This window comes from Polypterus senegalus, chromosome 1, assembly GCF_016835505.1.
Source record: "Polypterus senegalus isolate Bchr_013 chromosome 1, ASM1683550v1, whole genome shotgun sequence".
Classification (NCBI taxonomy): domain Eukaryota; kingdom Metazoa; phylum Chordata; class Cladistia; order Polypteriformes; family Polypteridae; genus Polypterus; species Polypterus senegalus.
The window spans coordinates 56,215,741-56,236,716 of record NC_053154.1 but is presented as its reverse complement, the minus strand read 5'-3'; the positions used below and the strand labels follow the sequence as shown (position 1 = coordinate 56,236,716).

General features: G+C 37.6%; 1 protein-coding gene across 2 annotated transcripts in view; it reads left to right on the top strand.

The window, feature by feature from the left end:
• The window catches only part of prmt3 (protein arginine methyltransferase 3), a 347,047-nt gene extending 326,790 nt beyond the window's left edge, over nucleotides 1–20,257 (top strand). For both annotated transcript variants that reach the window (XM_039749264.1, XM_039749273.1), the window contains exon 16: nucleotides 20,077–20,257. In XM_039749264.1, coding sequence (XP_039605198.1) covers nucleotides 20,077–20,186 — 110 coding nt within the window. In that variant the 3' untranslated portion in view covers nucleotides 20,187–20,257. The remainder of the gene's footprint in view (nucleotides 1–20,076) is intronic.
• The last annotated feature ends 719 nt before the right edge of the window (nucleotides 20,258–20,976 follow it).

Genomic DNA, 20,976 nt, shown 5'->3' with positions numbered 1-20,976 from the left:
TCTTGCCCTGCAAACATTTTTGATAGTGTTAATTGAGTTAAATGCACTGTATGGAAGATTTTAAGTTGATTAATTGAGGGCATTGTGACATATGGAGCTAGAGTGTATTCTGCACATGACTGCCTTCCACTCCTTTTCTAAAGAGTTAACACTAGATTACCTGAAGCATACAAAAAAACACCACCTTGAATTCCTTCGTACCTCTCCATCAGCATCTTTTGTTTTGTAAATGTGTCAATTAGCACAGGCATGAAGCCACCTGCTAATGCCTGCTTAGAATTATTTGTTGAACTGGCAATCAAAGATACTATGTCCCGTGACTGCTATCGGACTGGACAAAGGCAGAACCGTAAAAACAGACAGCTTCTTCACAGCGCTTTCGCTGGTTAATAGACTGCTACATTGCTGTGCAACTCTGCTTGGCACCATAAAGTGTGATGGGAACTTCCACCTGCAGCTATAGTCACTTTAGTACATGAGCAATTTGCCAAGCTAGTGTTTAGATCTGGCAGTACCATGCTGAAGGTATATACAAGTTTGTTATACCACGTGAACATAACTGAGAGAATAAATTGGAATAATTTAAAAAAAAAGTGCTAACTTTTACACATAGCCAAAATTTACACTTGGTGTTTCAGACTCAAATCAAATGTGTGTTTTTATTATAGTAATAATAATAATAGCAGATCACTACGCGGAGCACCAGGACTCAAATCGGCAACCTTTTGGTTCTAAGGCAGCAGTTCTTACCTCTGCACCATCCAAGAATACATGTAAACTCCCTGTCAATTGACATTTGAGCTTGGGATTTTAACTCATTGACAGCAACATGTAAATTGAATGATTTTTTTTTTTTAATTTGGTTATATTCTTGAATAAAAGCCCACGTGTTTATTTGTTATTTGGACTAAAGTCTTCACACATTATACAATTCATGTCGTTATTGGTATAACATGGAAAAAGTTTCTGCTTTAGGTATGTGTTCAGCATTTCTTGCCTCACATTCCCTTTCATCCTACACTTATCCAGATCGTTGTAGACATGGAACACACATGGTATTATTTACCGTATACAACTCCAGGCACCTCACACACAGATAAGGAGCCTTGAGCTGGGAGAACTTTTTGCCCGAGCTTAGCTCCGTTTTTGGTTTGGGGGGGGTGAGGAGGATGGCTGATGGGGTTGGTGGGGATGGGATAGCAGGCTGCTTGTGCTGATCGAGAGGGTGCAAAGGAATTTAAGGTGGTCCGGGATTACAAGTTTTTTCATAGGCTTCAGTGATTCTAGTGTTAAGTGAAAGATCCTTTCCCCATTGTGCCCTGGGATCTTTGAAAGAAAGGGACTTTAAAATGTTTTTATAAATTCTGCAAATGCTATCAGAGTCTTCAAGACTGATCAGTATTTCTTCTGGAATAGAAATAAGTGGAAGGTGAGGAAAATTGGCCAGGTTTCGTTTAGTAAAGTTTCTTGCTTGAAAGTAGTGGAAAAATTGTGTAGATGGAAAAGTCAAATTTGAAGCTTACTTGCTCGTAGGACGCAAAAACATTATCAATGCACAACTCTCTAAATGTTATATAATCCCAGACATTTTCCAAGCATTAAATACTGTATATGTTTGAGAGGATGGAAAAGAGTAGCTGACCTGCAGAGATGCAACAGATAAGAGCTTCTCTGTCTTAAAAGTGCTTCCTGCATTGGTTCCATATTCATATGAATGAAGGGCAATTGGAATATTAGTGTGTTTACGATAATTAAGAATATAAAGAAGTACTGCAAGTACCACATTTCTCAAGGTCATTGCACGAGATAAAGGCAGCCGAGTGGGTTGGGAAGGGGGTTCCTTGGATAGGTGATCTCTAGTATTTTTAAGTCGGCAACATTCATTGGTCCAGTATGCAACGTGCTTTCACTGTCAAAGTATTCTCCAAAACCAAGAAATCCATCATCACTGCTCAACCTGCCTACCAAACACACTTCAGCATTCCTCCCAATGGTGATGTCCCAAATCAGAAAATACTTCTTCAGTGGGTGGCTTAATTTAGACAGACAGGTAAAACATTGAACAGAAAATCTCCAGGCTGTCCTTGGACTGTAAGAATGGCTGAAAACATCCAAGCTGTAAGGGTATCAATTTTGCATTCTCCTAGATGTAAACATGCTTCTGCCTTAGACATTTCCAACATGTCCTTGAGGAGGATTTTGCATGAGGACCTTAATTTCCATCCATACAAAATGATGATAGTGTAATAATTCACTGATAGAGACTGGGAGAGCCGTATTTAGTTGTGCGCAAACATTCTACAAACCGTTCAAGATGTCATCATCATGTGTATAGCGATCAGGCATATTTCCATTTCATTGGTTGCTTAAATAAGCAAAACTTTTGCTATTGGGCTGAAACTAACCCTTGTGAACTTCTTCAGAGACCCTGCACAGTGATTGTGTTACAGTTTGGTGCACCGTTGCAGAATTTGGCATTGTAGGCCCTTACTTTTTTGAGGAAGGGGGAGCAACGATCACCGTCACTTCAGAACGTTACATTGAAATGCTAGAGAAATTTTTGTGGCACCAACTGGAAGAACAATGGCAATGGAGGAACAGCTCATACAGCGCGAAGATCCATGCAAGTTTTGCGGGAGATGTTTCCAGGGAAGCTGATCTCCCTGCATGGTGATAATGGGTAGCCTTCATGTTTGCCTGATCTCGCTCCATGCAATTTCTTCTTGTGGGGCTATCTCACATCGAAGGTATACACACATCGAAAACCCTGAAGCCCTCAAGGATGCTATTCGCCACAAAATCCCAGCTATTCCCCTTGAAAAGGCCAAATGAGTCATGCAAGCATTCAGAAATCATCTTGAAGAGTGTATCACTAATGATGGCCACCACCTTGAAGACATAGTGTAAAAAATCTATTTTGTATACCCTTTCTTGTGCCGTAGTGAAATTTTATCTTGCACCGTTTTGGTAGAAGAAATGTTTGAAATGTGGTACGTTTTGGCTCACCCTGTACTATTGCAGACCAGGTGCATATTCTAAGATTTGTGTTGATGTCCAGGTCGTTATGGCCTATATATTTGCTGTCCAATAATAAAATTGAAAGTTAGGTAGTGCCTTGTCCCCTTCTGCTTTAGGTTGTTGTGGATATCTAGAATTCTAAATAAATGAGGTTATGACTGAATCTAATTTCTTAAAAAAAAGATTTGTTAATGTATATGGGGGTGGTTTGAAGCAGAAAAAGAAGCTTGGGAAGGATGTTCATCTTAACCGTGTTTTACCTATCTGCTAATGTGAGATGGAGAATAGACCATCTTTTCACAATGTTTAATTTTTTCAATGCAGATAGCAAAATTTTGTTGAAAAAGAGCTGTATATTTACTTTTGATATCTACCCCTAGATATTTAAATTGATCTGTTAATATAAATATGAAGGAGACCAGTCTAGTATTAGGAGCTAGACTGTTCACTGGAAAAAACATACTTTTATTCAAATTCATTTTGAGTCCAGATATCTTATGAAAATCTGCTAATGCTTTTTGGACTGCTAGCATGAAAGTTAGTGGGTCAGATATATACAGTACCGTATCATCCGTATATAATATTTACTGTTCAATTCCTTCTCTGAAAATCCCCTTTATCTCTGATGTATTTCAAAAGTAAACAGCCAATGGCGCAATTCCAATTGCAAAATGCAATGGTGATAGGGGAGATCCACGTTGAGTATAGCGTTCTAGCTTGAAGTATGCCGAAATAATGTTGTTAATATGAACTGAGGCTTCTGGACTAGTATAAGGTACAGTGGAACCTTGGTTTGCGAGCGTAATTCGTTCCGGAAACATGCTCGCAATCCAAAGCACTCGTATATCAAAGCGAATTTCCCCATAAGAAATAATGAAAACTCCAATGATTCGTTCCACAACCCAAAACTATCCATATAAAAATAATTTATATAAAATATAAAGTAAAAATACATAAAAAAAATTGACTTTCACTTTACCTTTGAACAGAATTATGGCTGGTGTGAGTGAGTTTCTAAACTCTTGTGCGATTTCAACCAATGGAACGACATGCGGAAGAGCGTCCTGAAGCAACTTCAGGCACCCAACGCTGTAGCAGTTCACCGTAAAAGAGAATCAGAAAAGATTGCGAACATGTTATAATATAAGTACCTGCCGTTGATGGGTGATACAAGGAACAAGGAACATTATAAATGCGCAGGGCACAGTATTACTTAGCCAGTAATCTGGGTACGACCCTGCCTGATTGCTGTGCCTGTGGATAGTAGAGTGGCAGATCCCACTACAGTAAATAACCGTGCTGTCCCTGTTTCAAGCTAAATAAAGCTGGTGTCAATAAAGTACTGAGCCTCAGCTTCATGTTTTGGGGTGCAAGACAGAGACTCACACACACACACGTGATCACAATGCTGTAGTAAACAAGTTACTCGCAATCCAAGGTTCCACTGTAGTTTGATCCATGCAGGGATATTTGGGTTGAACCCAAATTTGTGCAGTGGGGTGGATAGTCCTGTTCAAGCATGTCAAATGCTTTTTCTGTATCCAAATACAGTACGCTCTCTGGGATGTTAAATTTAATGGTTGAATATATTATATTAAACATACATCTAAGATTAGAAGTCAAGTGTCTGCCTTTAATAAATCTGGTTTGGTTTTGTGATATTACAGAAGGAAGCACTTTCTCACTCCTACTAGCTAGAACTTTGGAGAGTATCTTAACATCATTATACAGGAGTAATATTCGTCTGCATGATGCACATTGTACTGAGTCCTTTTTTTTCTAAGGGAAGACGGAAATTAATGTTTGGTGAAAAGTTTGAGGTATAATTTTGATGTCTTTAGCTTCTGCAAATGTTGCTAATAGTGGAGCTACTAACTTAGTTGAAATTTCTTTATAACATTCCACTGGGTAGCCATCAGGGGCCTCATGTATAACGCCGTGCGTAGAACTCGCACTATAACATGGCGTAAGCACAAAAGCCAAAATGTGCTTACGCACAGAAAAATCCAGATGCAGGAATCTGTGCGTACTCCAACTTCCACGTTCTTCCGCTACATAAATCCCGATCAGCGTGAAAACTAATGCTCGTGCACGCGCTTTATGGAACGCCCCAACTCCTCCAAGAATTACCCCTCTTTGAATATGAAAATCAATATAAATCACCCTTAAGCTCAGCCTTCTGTGAAAAGGCAATGGGAAAAGCACGGGGGAAATATAAGAATTTCAGCGAATACCAAGTGGAGGCAAAGGAAAAATATACTATTTGTTTAATTAAACCATGGTATAATCAACAAAAGGAAGTTGATCGAGTGACATAGCGTGTTGGAGAAACTTGAAAGCTCAGATATCAGTCGCCGTGAAAAGGTGAGTTGTAGCCCACTGTCTGAGTGTTATATGAAAGCTTTTTAGGTTACAGAGAAAAAAAGGCACAGTAGGGAAAAAAAGCACGAAATGTCAACTTCAATCTCGAAATTTCCACTTTAATCACGTAGTTTATTTTGTCATTAAAGTAGAACATCATAAATGTCATCTTAAAATCATTTACTTAACCAGTTTCTCAAATCACATCGTAATTAAAGTAGCACGTTAAATGCTTTGTTTTGTATTTGATCTTCTATGTGCTCTGTGCGTGTGAATCACTACTTGCTTCTTAAACCGGCTCTCTTCCTCCGACTGTACACAGAATCCATTACATTCGTGATATTACAGCTCTTTGAATAACTAAAATACTGAGATGTATACGTGATATCATTAAGAGTTAAAGCACGTTATTAAACATGGGTTTTACAGCGCAGCGATTGTGCACGACCATCGATGAAATTATTTATTATTTATTACGTAGACTTCTGGCTTTCAGTCCATCAATGTTGGTGCATCCTGATGCTTTGAGTAGGTGGTGGTGGCGCAGGCCGCCACCACAAAGAAACCGGAAAAAGAAACAGAAGATATATATATATATATATATATATATATATATATATATATATTCAATATGTATTGGCATGGCCGCCAATGCAGTTCTTGCTTTTCTTTCTCCAAGTAACCAATTGCCACACAATCAGCTCTGTAATAGATGTTAAGCCATCTGTAAACTTAGAGCACTGATTCTTTAAAAAGTTTAAGGAACATTGAAATATCTTCGTAGTACATGTTTAATTATTCTATCCTTCACGCCAGTCCCAGTGAAGAATATAGATTATTTAAATGAAGTTAAAGTTTTATCTGTATAATATAATAAACATATTTTGCTGCATTTCATCTTAAAAATGATATTGTCATCATATGTAAATACGCACTTTATAAAGTGGCTCAGGTTGTGCAATATTATAACTGTAGTACAAGTTTACAGTGAGGTAATTGTACTTATAAGTACAAACAGTTCTACAAGGAGCAGTGATTGAGTGCGTTTATAGTTCTTGGGATGAAACTGTTTCTGAACCACGAGGTCCGTACAGGAAAGGCTTTAAAACATTTTGCCGTGGCTGAGGTAGCATGTGCCTGATGCTGTATACCGATAATTCTCTTTCAGAACAGCTGCTGCTGTGATTCACACTCAGATACAGTGATATTAATACTCCGAGTGCTGCAGTGAGAGTAATATGGAAAAAGATGATCCACTGTGGCAACTCCTAACGGGAGGAGCTGAAAGAAGAGGAAGGTGCAGTTAGAGTAACAACGCTAAAGCACTTATGGTATTTGGAATACTATGGCTATTCCCTGGACCATTATATTGTTACGAGTTACAAGTTAATTACAATCAGATGCGTTACAATAATAAACAATATGCGGTTAGTTTCAGTGTATTTATAAAAATAAGGTGTAACCACACAGGAACAGTAGCACAGCTTTGACGCTGGGTGCCGCCAGTCTGCAAAACCGAGCGGAGAACTTGCGTACGACAAGGTATGAGGTACCGTAGAAAAGTGCGTGGCTTTACGCCAAGTGTAGGTTTTATACATCGCGATTTGAACGTGGAAAAGTTCTTACGCAACATTTCTGTGCTTACGCACCGTTTATACATGAGGCCCCAGGTCTGGTTGCTTTCCCACTTTAAAGTGAGTTTACAGCAGGGGTCGGCAACCTTTTTAAAGCAAAGGGCCATTTTATCCTAAATGTTTGACCCGGATTTACAAAGAGCCACAATGGGTAGAGGAGGGGGTTTAAGATATGATTTTTTTAATGTGATATGGTTATACAGTATATGCATTTAACACAAACAAAAAACTCCAAGTACTTATAGAAAATGAAGAAAAACAATTTAATAAGACTTCTGACATCTCTGTCAACTGAGCTCTGTTAACTGTTGGAAATGGCGAAAGATGTACTCGATTGACAAGAACGGAAGAATGGACTTTTCATCTGTGAAATCTTTGAAGCGACCAGTAAATGAATCATGCATTTTTGTAATAGTTGCCAGAAAGAATGTGTTATCAATAACACTACCAGTAGTTTCCAGATATTTTATTACAGGTTCAAAATTAAACAGATTTCCACTTTTCAAGTCTTGTGCAAAAAAAAGTAGTTTTGTTTGAACAAGGTAACAAAGCCATTATGTTACCCATTATTACTGGTTGCTCCATCTGTAGCGATAAGATACCAATTTATTGATGTCAATTTTCCTAACAGTCAAAAATTCCAAAATTGCTATAGTGATACCTTCACCTAGAGTTTGTCTTTTAAGAGGTATTAAAGCCAGTAATTCTTCATGGAGACCTTTACTGGAAACATACCATCCCAGAAGGCTAATTTGTGCAATTTCCTTCACTTCACGACTCATCACATGACAAAGAAAATACAGATGCTGATTGTTTTTCATTAATCTGTTAATTTGTGACATTCTTACCTGTTAATGATTCTGTCCTGAATAGTATTTTGCAGATAGTGGGGTGTCTTTAATTTTTTAATAATATCTATATATATAATTCACTAAGGCAAGACACCCATGGAAAGCACGGCGGAAGGGGCGTGGATACACTAAGCCACCGACAAGTAAGACACCTATAGCGCACGCAGGGAGGAGCCACGCCCACCAACTCCAAGACCATTGGATACGACAACTCGCAGAGCCACGCCCATCAATTCGGACGCGACGACACAGAAAGAACAACGTCTTTTATATTCGTCTGTCATAGAGGCCTCATGTTCCTCCGAGCCACCTTGACTGTTCATAGAGGCATGTTTCTCGTGGAGGTGAGTCGCCATATGCAGCGTGTAAAACAGTTTGCGAGGGGTATCCCATGGGATCTTTAAAACAATCCTTTACAACTGAGGTTAAAACACAATGAAGTAAGCAGTCTTTAAAAACCGAGTTTTCGTTACGACGCATGACCGCGTGCACCATAGCAAACTGTTTTACACACTACATACAGCAATTCGCATCCGCGACAAACGTGCGTCTTCTTCACTCACGGACAATTATATGTTGCTCTCTCCAGAGTGCCATCTTTTCATTCACTTTCTGTTGTATCCTCAAACCCTCCCTTTTTAGACAACTGTGTCTTTCCAGAAGTGTTCAACCATCAATAAATAATTATGCGCCTTTTGTTATGCCACGAGTTCACTATTGTGTTGTATTTTGCTCTCTCCAGAGTTCCATCTTTTCATTCACTTACTGTTGTATTCTCACACCAACCCGTTTTAGACAACCGTGTCTTTCCAGAAGTGTTTAGCATTTAATAAATAATTATGCATGAGATTGAGTGTGTGTCTACCCGGCGCAGAGAGGCACGGGTAAGCCGTTGTACCCCATTCGGGCTGCAAACCGTGGAATTCCCACTAAGTGCGACTCATACACTCCCACTGGTTGCGTCCCTACCCTTTGTGCACACCCACCTCATTACTACCGTGGTCAGGTGTCTTGGTAGATTATATATAGAAAAGCAGCCAAAACCGCACAGAGCAATGAAATGTCTACATGAGTCACAGGTGCATCTGGACTGTGTAAAGACGACAACAACTCCAGTGACGAGTTGGAGGTGGACACATGAGTGGCCAGTGCATACTGAACGAGAAATCAGCAGACTAGCATGACGGAGGGAGCTGAGTGGACGTCCTTCTCCTCTCCTGCCGTTCTACAGTCTGCGCCTGAGCGCAGTGCACTCGCATCCCTTCGTCTGGCAGGAGAAGACGCAATGGGGATCCACCAGTTTTCAGTCATGGACAATTGTGTGTTGGTTCGTTCCATGCATTGTTACAATGTTGCTTTTCTTGCTGATTTATTACATTACCGATTTTTCAAATGTTAATTTTCTCCCTGTGCTTAAAAATCATTAAAAAACTGGCCTGATTATGAGGCGTATGGTACGCCACGGGTTGGCTAGTATTCTTTATTTTTGAAGTCAGAGTAGAGATTAGTATGCTTTGCAGTCTAAACAGCAAAACTTGCTGATTGTTGCATATTTTGCTTTAATTCTGTCACCGCTTATTTCTTTCTACTCCAAATGAATTTTTTTTTTTTTTGCAAATGCCTCGCACTTTGTTAAAAAGTGACATTCGAGAATTGTTGTTATTCATAAGTTTTCATGGCAAATTAGACATGTTAGAAGACCTATAGAGTTTTGTGTCTCAGTTTTAAATTACTTGGATGCGTAACAGCTCAATGATGACTAATATTACAACACTGTTTAGTTATGCAGTGATAGTCTTCACCTTCACCCCACCCCCAACCCATGAGTAAAGTTTGTTCAGCACGGCAGTCGCCTGCCCTTCACTCTCTACTTCACAACTTTAACTGTGCTGAGCGAGCAGTGCAAAATGTACTCACCACTCCGAACTCATCAGTCTAAAATATGTAAATAGGCGAAAATATAACGTTTACAAACACCTCGGAAGGCATGGTGACAATTTGCCACAAAAAGTACAGTATATGAAAGAATTAGGAATCCAAATTCCGTTTGAGCGTACATCCAATTTCGGGAACTGAAGAAAACCCCAGGTAGGAAATATAATCTCACCAAAGACGTAATCTTGTCAAACAGAAAGATTTTGTGGAGGATGAAGAAGTTAAACGGAACAGAGGTGGATAATGGACCACCTTATTCACATATAGCTAAAGAAATATCTAAATGAAAAATAATATTAACCCACAAATAAATTATTTATCTTTATGAAAGTATTACCAAATAATATGTTAAGACATGAAAATATGAATGGGTCTGTCGTTCTGGGATAAGCCATAGCAACACAGTCAAAGAGCCGCTTGTGGCTCGCGACCCGAAGGTTGTTGATCCCTGGTTTATAGTGTCCAGTTCCACAGTAATAAGCGTATTGAGCTGTGGTAGGTGTAATGAGCAAAACAACTCATTAGATTGTGTCTTATCTTCTTTAGACTATGTTAAAAATACAGATTTATAGTCTTTAAATGTTTGGTTTATATTTTTATGGTCTATGATTTTAACTCCGTCTGTGTTAGTAATTGTTTATTGCATTGCGGACTTTCTGCTTGTGGATTTGTTGTGCTAAAATATTGGTGTTCTCTCTGTGTTCATAATAATGATGTCGCAATATAAAGTTTCTTTAGTTGTCAAGAGGTTAAATTCTGATTGTAAAAGCGCTCATTTGTAGACCTGGCGTATTGTAGGTCTATTCTCAACATTTTGCTGATTAACTCAGACACTTTCCTTTTTCCCCATTTAATTTTTGTGAGAAAGATATGGAATAATCTGTCCTTTTAAAAATGCCTTCAGAGTTTCCCAGAGTATTCCTGCAGAGACCTTTGAGGATGCATTTGTCTCCAGAAAATAATCAATTTGCTTGGATATGAATTCTATTCAGTGCTCATCAGCTAATGACAGGGGGTTAAGATGCCATCTATGAGATGAGTGTGTAGGGCATAGTAAATTATGCTCCATGACCAGAGAGGTGTGGTCAGAGATAACAGTAGCATCGTACTTACACAATTTGATAATGGCTAAAAAATAATTATTCATGAATAAATAATCATTTCTTGAGTAACAATGATGAAATTGGAAGGAATATGCTCCAAGGTTAGGGTTTAAAAACCTCCATGGGTCTGATAAGTTCAGATCCATTATAAACTGTGTAATTATTTTGCAGTATTAGATGTTATTGCCACTGTAGCTGAAGACCTATCCAGGTCTGGATTTAAAACACAATTCAAATCTTCAGCCATTATAATTTTACGAGTGTTCACATTGGGAATAGATGCCACTGCATTCTGGATGAAATCTTTCATGTTAGGTGCATAAATACTTATCAGAATAATTTTATTACTCAATAAATTGCCCATCACCATGACATATCGCCCTTCAGGATCACATATTATGTCTGATGCTACAAATGGGCTAGTTCTGTGTATTAAGATTCCCATACCCCTAGTTTTCTTTGTATACCCAGAGTGACAAACTTGGCCAGTTCAATCCCTCTGCAACTGAAACTGGTCCTTACTTATTATGCAAGTCTCCTGTAAAAAATACTATCTGGCATTTAAACATGATAAGTGAGTGAAGACTTTCTCTTTAATTCATGATTGAGACCTTTGACATTCCAGTTCACAAAGTTCACTCTTTGATCATAAAAGCATTGTTTCTGAACTTTTGTTGACATTTTGTAATCTTAAATTAAGGTAGTGCATTTTTACATATTCTGTAGCTTTGATCTACTGTAGATTTCATATTATTGCCAGGTGTTGGGGCTGTGAAGCCTATTGTTGTGTTGGCGTTAAGGATTATTGGGGTAGAAAGGATAAATAAGAAATAGCAAAGCTCTCTTTATTTCTCTCTCCCATCCCATTCCCTCCCATTTTGCCTCCTTGAGTGAGGCAGACCACACTTCATAAAGTTCCGGTCCTCTGACATGCCAAGAGAGACAGTGCAGGTCCAGAACAAAATGAATCCCCCAGCAGCGGTGTAGAAAAGGTTAAAATTGAGTTGTTTTTTTACAGTTCCAATACAATAAACCTTGGGAATGATGTTAAACAGTTCCCATGGAGACTGAGATAACGTATGATGGTACATTCCTAATACAGTAAATCAAAGATATGTAGAAAAAAAGAAAAGAAAAAAAACTTGTAAATAGCTGGTCACTTTGTAGTTGCCAAAATGTATATATGAAAGAAATTTCAATATAATATAATAGTTGAAGTTTACAAAAAAAAAAATAGGGAAAAGTATCCGAAAAGGAAATGGAATGTATAGTTACAGCACATGTCACATTACAAATGGTCCAAGTTGCAAGCAGAATCTTCTTTGCCTTGTCAGAAAATGATATGACTCATGACTGTTTTTCGAAAGGATGTCGGGATCAGTCTGTTTAGTTCTTTTTCTGCTTCATTCAGAGAGCTATAAATGTAAAACTTACTTTCAATACAGTAATCCCTCGCTATATCGCGCTTCGACTTTTGCGGCTTCACTCTATCGCGGATTTTATATGAAAGCATAACTAAATATATAACGCGGATTTTTCGCTGCTTCGCGGGTTCTGCAGACAATGTATCTTTTTACTTCTTGTACATGCTTCCTCAGTTGGTTTGCCCAGTTGATTTCATACAAGGGACGCTATTGGCGGATGGCTGAGAAGCTAACCAATCAGAGCACGCAGTTAAGTTCTCCTGACTGAGAAGCTAAACAATCAGAGCACGCAGTTGAGTTCCTGCGTGCTGAATGCAGTGTTAACCAGGAAGTCTCGTCTCGCTCATTCAGCATCAATGTGTTTTGCTGTGTAAAGAGTTGTGCTCTTTTGTGTTTATCTTTGTGCATAGTCAAGCCCTTCATTATGGCTCCAAAACGATCTGCTACTGCTTCAGGGGCCGTGCCCAAGCGCAAGAAGAAGATGTTAACGATTGCCGAAAAGGTAAACGTTTTGGATTTGTTGATTGCTATGATTCTTTTTATTTAAAAAGTAGGAAAAGAATATAAGATCTACGGCCGCAGTGTCCTTTTAACCAGGGTGCAAAACGAGTTGTTAGTGGATGTAATAAGGCAGTAGTCTGGATGGAATCTGCTTTAGGGATTTGGATTGAAGACTGCCAGAAGAAGAACAACGGCAGTGTTACACAATCGCCTGAAGTGGCTCCTTTACAAGGGCTGTAACGCTGTCCTTTGTTGTGCAATAAAATTAAACTCATTGTTATCGGACAAGTCATCGTGTCATTGTTGGTGAGTAACCATAATTAATTTTCTTCTTACAGTGCTTAGTACATGTACGTACGTTTAGTGTCACTGTACACACATTTACTGTATACTATTTTTCTTGCATTGTACGTATTTATTGCTGGTGGCATGTCTATCGTAATGGCTGTAACATATGTTATATTGGAGACACTCAATATATTTAAAATAATATTTAGGTTTTACTGTATATAAACAGTGTGTTTATATACATAATTTCAATAAATCTTACCTAATATCTAAGAGAATACAAAGGGATTATGCTGTATAACTCTGCAGGGAATATTTATAAACAGTGTGGGAGAGTTTATAAGGGCTTAAAATATATAAAAATAACCATACAAACATATGGTTTCTACTTCGCGGATTTTCACCTATCGCGGGGGGGGGTCTGGAATGCAACCCCCGCGATCGAGGAGGGATTACTGTATTCACTTTTAATTTGGCAGGGTACAAGTGACTATATCTGATGTCAGCAGTGCATAGACGCTGTTTAATACTGTACTATGCAGCGCATTTAGCAGCTGTTGCAGGGGAGTAATCTAAAAAAAATGGAAATGCAGTTATTTTCAGATATAATTCCCTTTTTCTATATGAAAAAGGACATGAAGTTTTGTTTGGCTTGTAGTTTGTCAAAACGGACAATAAAGCTTCTAGGTTTTGAGGCATTCGGTCCATGTATACAGTAGGCTGCCGAGATCTTAGTGGCCGATTTGAAGTCCTCTCCAGTCATTTTATAGAATAGTGCAGCTCTTGTTTAGGCTTATTATTTATTTCTTTATATCCTTCTTTATATTGCTTTTCATATCATTTATGTCACCTCAAATGCGGTAATCATTTCCTTCAGCTTGAAAAGTGATTTTCGGTCTTCTCCGAACTCCATAGGCAGAGGTGTGAGTCCAGTTGCGGTTGATACAGCTGCCTCAGGGGAGGTATTAGCTGCAGTTGACAGCGGGGATGATACAGCCATGCTCTGTTCCAATAATCCTCCTGAAATTGGGAGGCCACAACTGGATGGATAGACATCCTGACTGAGGGAGAGAAAGGTAACTTAAAAAAAGGTACATCAGCTTATTAGCCTTTGTTAAGTAGATGGAGGGACATCCCAGTCAACAGAGGAGGTGATTCCTTATCCAGATGGGAAGCTCCAAGCAAACGGACAGGCGCCCCACCAGGCACATGTGTAACACCTTCCCTGGCTGGGATAGAAGAAGACAACAGGGAAGAATTGTATCTGGGGGGTGTTTATTCTCCCCAGTCACTAGATGCTAGCAGCCTTTTTGGATCCAGCAAGGAATGCAGGGAGTTGTAGTCTGGCAGCTCAGTTCTGCTGGGATCTGTGGGTGCCGCAAGAGGGCACTGCTGGGAGAGGTGCTCCTTATTATGTGGGTCTTCCGTGTGACCCAGAAGTGCTTCCGAAGGGCAGTAGCGCTGGCACCAGAAGTATTCCCAGGTCCTCAATAAAAGGGACTACACACCCTTGTCTATGAGAAGTCAGAACTGGGAGGGAGGTAGGCAACACTCGACTGGAGAAGGGCAGTGCAGTGGTGAAAGGAGAGTTATTGAAAGGAGAGAAAACCTGAGCTTTGTGCTTCTGCTAATACTGAGGTATTTTTGTATAAAAAACAGCTCTTTATTTAAACCTAGGACTGTATTTGTGTGTGGTGTTGGGGTTTGGGGATCACGAGGTGCCCCGTTTCTATCACACTGTGCTATTGATGACTATTTACTGAGAGTCCTTTCTGTTCTTTGCCATGTTCAGTGACTTTTAGCTCAATAAATCTTGGTACTCTCCCTTTCGCACTTTTAGTTACACACTGAATATTTTGATTAAGCCTGCATAAATCATCTGTGCTGCTCTCATTGAATCACTTCTTCTTGTTTGTTAGTTTTATTCAGTTTTCTCTTTTGTCATTTTTTTTCCAGATTTAAATTATTTATTTATTTATTTTTTGCAGAAAATGAGGCTGAAATCTAGAGATTCTAAGGAAACTTTGCTTGTTTGTTTGTTTATTTACTTGTAGGTTTTTTTTAGGCTTTGGACTCTAGGTGCACATTTATAACATTGCTCAGGCAGTAAAGTCTTTAAAGAGAATCAGGCATATACTTTGACTACATAATATGAGAATATTCTATTTTATTCATATTAACAGAAGTCCCATTTAAAAGGTACACATCAGCTTATTAGCCTTTGTTTATACTGCATGAGATATGAGAAACACTGTAATAGTGCATCTTTATGCATACACAAGGATTACTCCAAAGGTTTTGCAGTGTATTTTTTTATTGCTAGTAATTAATTACAGAATTGTTTAAACATATTTGTAGGATGGTTTGACAAATTAGTTACATTCCTTGTTTTTCTACATAATCTCTGTAACCAGTAAGAAACATGAACATGTATTCCACTTTTGTAAAAGTCTAAATGCTGCACATTGTCACGTCTTTACTTCTTCAATAACCTCATCTTCACTGCCTACATTTTGTAACCTCTGTTATCATTAAGGGCTCCAATTGGAATAAATATGAAGGAACAAATACTGTAACGACTGAATATATTGCAGACAAATTTCTGAGCAACTGTGGTATATGTACTGTATAATCGATGTGCACATACCCAGAAGTTAATTTTTTATGAGTTTTGACTTTCATATGACTTTGATTTGAATTTTGAAATGTTTGCATTATTCCCTATTTTTTATTCTGTTATTCATTTTTGCTTTTGGGAGTGACTGTTTCCTTGCATCTCTTTTTGACAGTAAATGCAAAAATGTTCCAAACACAAAAAGTCATTCAAAGTGGTATTTCTGCAGATAAGCAGAATGAATACATTAGTTTAATCTTTATGTTGCAGAACTACACACTGTCTTATTGTGTGTGGTCATGTTTAAAAGGGTCACAACTCGAAAGTAATTGAAGCGACACTCATTTCTTTTTTATAGTTTTTGTTTGAATTTTTAGTGTTAGGTAGAAATGCTTTTCCTGAAAAACAATTAAAAGTGAATATAACAAGGGTTATGCTGCAGGTACTTTTTCTGATTATGCATAAACATCTGCATATTATGAATGTATGCATACACATACAGTGCATACCAAAAGTCTATGGGAATTTATTGAAATTTGTTATTTTGTTAACATACTGCTTGAAATCCAAAACTGTCATTATGCTATTTTTCAGTTCTAGTCAGATCTTTTAAGCAAAAGTATTTAAGTGAAAAAGAAATGGATCATTAAAAAAAAAACATAAGTATGCCTCCCCTTTATAATGGAAGTTGTGTGCTCATATTTAAGTAGCCACATGCCAAACTGTGTGCAGTGGTTATTTGCCCTTACCTGACATATAATAAATGGAGAAAATATTTTTGGGTGGGGTATTCCTTTAGTTTTGCAGAAATGCTTTTTACCCCAAAACCATGTGGCAAAATGTTTTTTGTTCTGAGGAGAGCAATGTGGTCATTTTTGGCTTCAAACTTCAAACATGTTTTTCACAAATCTAGCAGAGCTTACTATCTAGATAAGACCATACCATCCATTAAAGCTTGGTGATGGCAGTATCATGTTGTGGAAATGCTTTTCTTTAGCATGGGCTCAGGGCATCAAAGAGGGCAAAATGAATAGCTCAAAATACCAAGATACATTAAAGCAAAACCAGCTAGCTAAAGTCACAATGTGACAATAACAAGTCCTACATAGGCTCATTTAGAGCCTGAAATCTGTGGATACACCTAAAGTGTGCTGGGCACAGGAGACCCCCTCACCATTTGACTGAACTTGGGACTCTCCTACAAGGATACCAATTAAGGAACAGCCAGGCCATTTATCAAAAGTCTTTTTATCAAAAAATCAGTTCACCCAACCTACATATAACAAAGATATTTTCTTAATTTAGGAACACATTATTTTTGTGAGCCCAAACACTTCCAACATTAGATAGATAGATAGATACTTTATTAATCCCAAGGGGAAATTAACATATTCCAGTAGCAGCATACTGATAAAAACAATATTAAATAAAAGAGTGATAAAAATGCAGGTAAAACAGACAATAACTTTGTATAATGTTAACGTTCAAACGGTGGAATTGAAGAGTCGCATAGTGTGGGGGAGGAACGACGGTGACAGCAGTCTGTCGCTGAAGCTGCTCCTCTGTCTGGAGATGATACTGTTCAGTGGATGCAGTGGATTCTCCATGATTGACAGGAGCCTGCTCAGCGCCCGTCACTCTGCCACAGATGTCAAACTGTCCAGCTCATTACTGAGCACAAAGGCTCCCAACATTTTAAACATTATTCTAAAAATTTTTTAAAGTATAAACGGGTCAGGTAAACAACCCTAAATTACATTCAAGTAACATCATCCAGAGGGTCAATATAACCAAAGTGTCCAAGAATTGAAATAATGTTAAATATTTTTGTACTTAAATTAGGAAAATATCTTTGTGATATGTAGTTTGGGTGAACTATTTTTTTTATAAAATGTTTTTGATAAATGACCTGCTCTTCCCTAATTTTTATCTAAACTTGCAGCTGGTTTGGTATAAGTTGATGGCTTTGTGATTATTCGATTATTCACTCTTCTACAAGGAACCATTTTTGCTGATAGAAATCTAATTTAGACATGGCCACCAGGGTGAAAATCTCGCCTGATGCAGGGAGAGTGTGCCAGATCCACACAGATCTTGGACTAACCATGACACCATCGTGCTGCCACTGTACACTTATGTAAGCAACCATGTTATAATTTTTGGATTTAGTAAAGCTGTTAACTGGAAAATAACACCAAAAGAATTTTAAAACATGTTCTTCATTCTTTAACTTTGCCACAATAGAGTCTTTTTACATTTCTGCAGTATAATTCTGCTTAAGGCTTCATATGGGAATAGATATTATTAAATGAAGGATGATGCATCATTGACTTTTTTTTTTCAATTCCAGCTAATGACACTGATGGTTAAAGCTAAGTATATTGCAGTATTAGAAAATGTCTACTTGCCTTTAAACATGATACAGTTAAAATGATCTTAACATAGTTTCTATCTAAAATTAGATTGAGACAATTAACTAAATAATTAAACTCATAAATGTACTGATAACTGCATTGTTTTAATAATTGGAAGGCAGTAAGTCATTCATGGCCACAGATGTTCTCTTCGTTGCTAAGACCTGAATCCATTCTGGTATCCATCACTACATTTTTTAACCCTTGTAGTGTGTGCATTTCCTTTAATAGGAAAAATGAAACTTATACTCTAAGTCATTTGTTACTTTAGATTCAGCATTTTTATGCCGTTTTACAAATTAAAATCACTAGGCGCACTGATGGTATAATATTGAGTAAATAGTAATTTGTCATGCTAATGAAACTTGTATTTAATTAAAGCAAGTGAGGTTTCTAATCTGTGTATGTACATGAGATTGCCATCTGTTTATAAATCTTGGAGAGCATTTATTTAAGAAATTATGAAATATTAAGTTTCAAAAGGAAATAGTAATGGGAAAGCATTATATATAGAAAGGGATGAAATGAGGTATGTAGGAAGCTAAATTAGATATATGGATGCCATTAGGCATCAGCTAAATGTAACCTAATTTTATCCAGGTGTTACACTGACATTGGGTTTGGTTTTCAAGATACACTATTTGATAAAAGGCATGTCAGACAAGAAATCTTGAAGAACACATTCAGGAGCATTAAAATTAAATAGGTTTAAGATCTCTATTTTGTATGTCTAGTCTTTGGATGGTGTAGTAGTCCAGCAATCCATTGCTAAGTGTGGCAGACCCCAAACTAAAGAAAAAGAAATGTACATTTTTAAAAACAATAGCCATGTAGAGTACATAAAATTGTCCATAAAGCTTATTTATAAAGTGTTTCACTTTGTTTTGTTCAAACGGTAATAATTGAGGTGGTATTGATTTTTTTGAACCCTCGGATACTCTTAATAGTTTTCACTACTTTCATTCAGAGTATAAATTACATTCTGTTATTAGGATTGCCCTTTGAATGACTTGAAATGTAGGTCACTGTGTTTACCTGAGCGTGTCTTTGTGAAAGAGCGTGTTTACTCAAGAGAGATATTAATTATTCTCATTTCTCATTATAATGCCAGAAAATACTTAGTTGCAATGTTTTATGTTGCTGAATAGCTCAAACGTTTGTAAATTTTCTTGCTAAACAGCTGTTTATATCACAGGCTGCTATTATTATCGGCTTCATTGGGTTTTTTTAAACTTTATAAAAATCACCCGGTGAATGAATCCATAGTACATTGTATGGACTCTCTTCTGTTCTTTGTTCTTCAAATTTAAAAACACATCATTTTTGAGGCCATGTTTTTGGTCTTGTGTTCTTCCTTTTGACTTATCAGTCATTATATGAAATGTGGCCAGTGGTTTTAACGCATACAGTGGATACATAGCTAAGTTTGTACCTTTAAATGCTCATTTAAGACTTTGATGCTTTTTTTTAATTATATGTTTCATTCAGTGTTTTTCTCCATTTCCTTGTATTACTTTGTTACTGTCACTTCTTTTTTTTCATTCCCCTAACAGCAGCCCTTCTTGGTGTCTTCTACCTGTATATGGTCATTTTCAGACAATTGTGTTTTACTGTTTTTAGATTTAGGGTAGTATTGACCTATTTAGCTGCTTTGCTTTTTTAATCTACCTTAAATCTTATTCCATGACCTCAAAATAGTAGTACAAGCACTGCTGTTCTCACAAATGTGTGTTCACTAGAGCAGCTAATGCAAAGAATGGCAGTGTTCGGGGGAGAGATCTCATTTTTGTGTTCAGTGCCGAAATAAAATATCATTTTGTTCCCTGATGCATTGAACTGTGGTACAAATATTAGTGCTTAGAACAGTTTATTTTTGTACTCCTCCTTCAAGTTTATTTTCTTAATCTCTTATTTATTTTTATTCTGCTTGCAGGTGAAACATTGCAGGGGAAAATAGAAGTTCGGAAGAACCGAAAGGATCCCCGCTCCCTTATCATCACACTCTGCTTGAACAACGTAAAGCAGACTTACATTCTGCAATAGAAGTTATATCATTTCACATGTATTTTTTAAATCTAATAATGCAATAAAATTCCCTTCATTTTGTAACTCAACATTTGTAATACTTTGATATCTTTTACTATAGCTTAGAAATACAGATGGACAAACAGAGGTGGATCTGAGCAGGAGAGAGCAGATATGCATTAAATTAAGTTTAATGTAAATAAATGTTTAACATGCACGGTGGAATGCAGGAGGTATTTATATCTTGGTGTGTGAAATGCAGCTGCACATTGACTTTTTGAAGATGCCTTATAATATAGTGCATAGCTGTCATATGGCTTTGGACTTAAATCAGAGACCATTATCAGTACAGCTCAAATGTACCAATTACTAGTAAGTGTCAGAAGTGTATGAGCCTGTCAGATAAGAATTAAAATAACTTAATGCCAGTCATATTTACAACAATTCTCACACAAGTTAATGACTGGAGCAGTTAAGAGATTTAAACTTTTGATGCTTGTGTCAATGTTGAAGTTCACTCTGGATAGTGAACACACACTTTGTCGCACTGAGCATAGGACAAGGCAATGTGCTTCCTCTGAGCAAGCACAAGACCTCTTTGAAGACCACAACTTCTAGGATAATCACTGCATTACTATGTTCTTCATTTAGTTGCTTTCTTAGTTCAAGAATTCATTCTGTGGCATCACTGGCTAAACACTGCTCCACAGCCACAATCCAATGACCATCAGGTTACAAAGAAATAAAGTAACTTTCACATCACAGAGAGCAAAAGGAGAAACTCCTCTCTCCCAACAGACAGGACTGC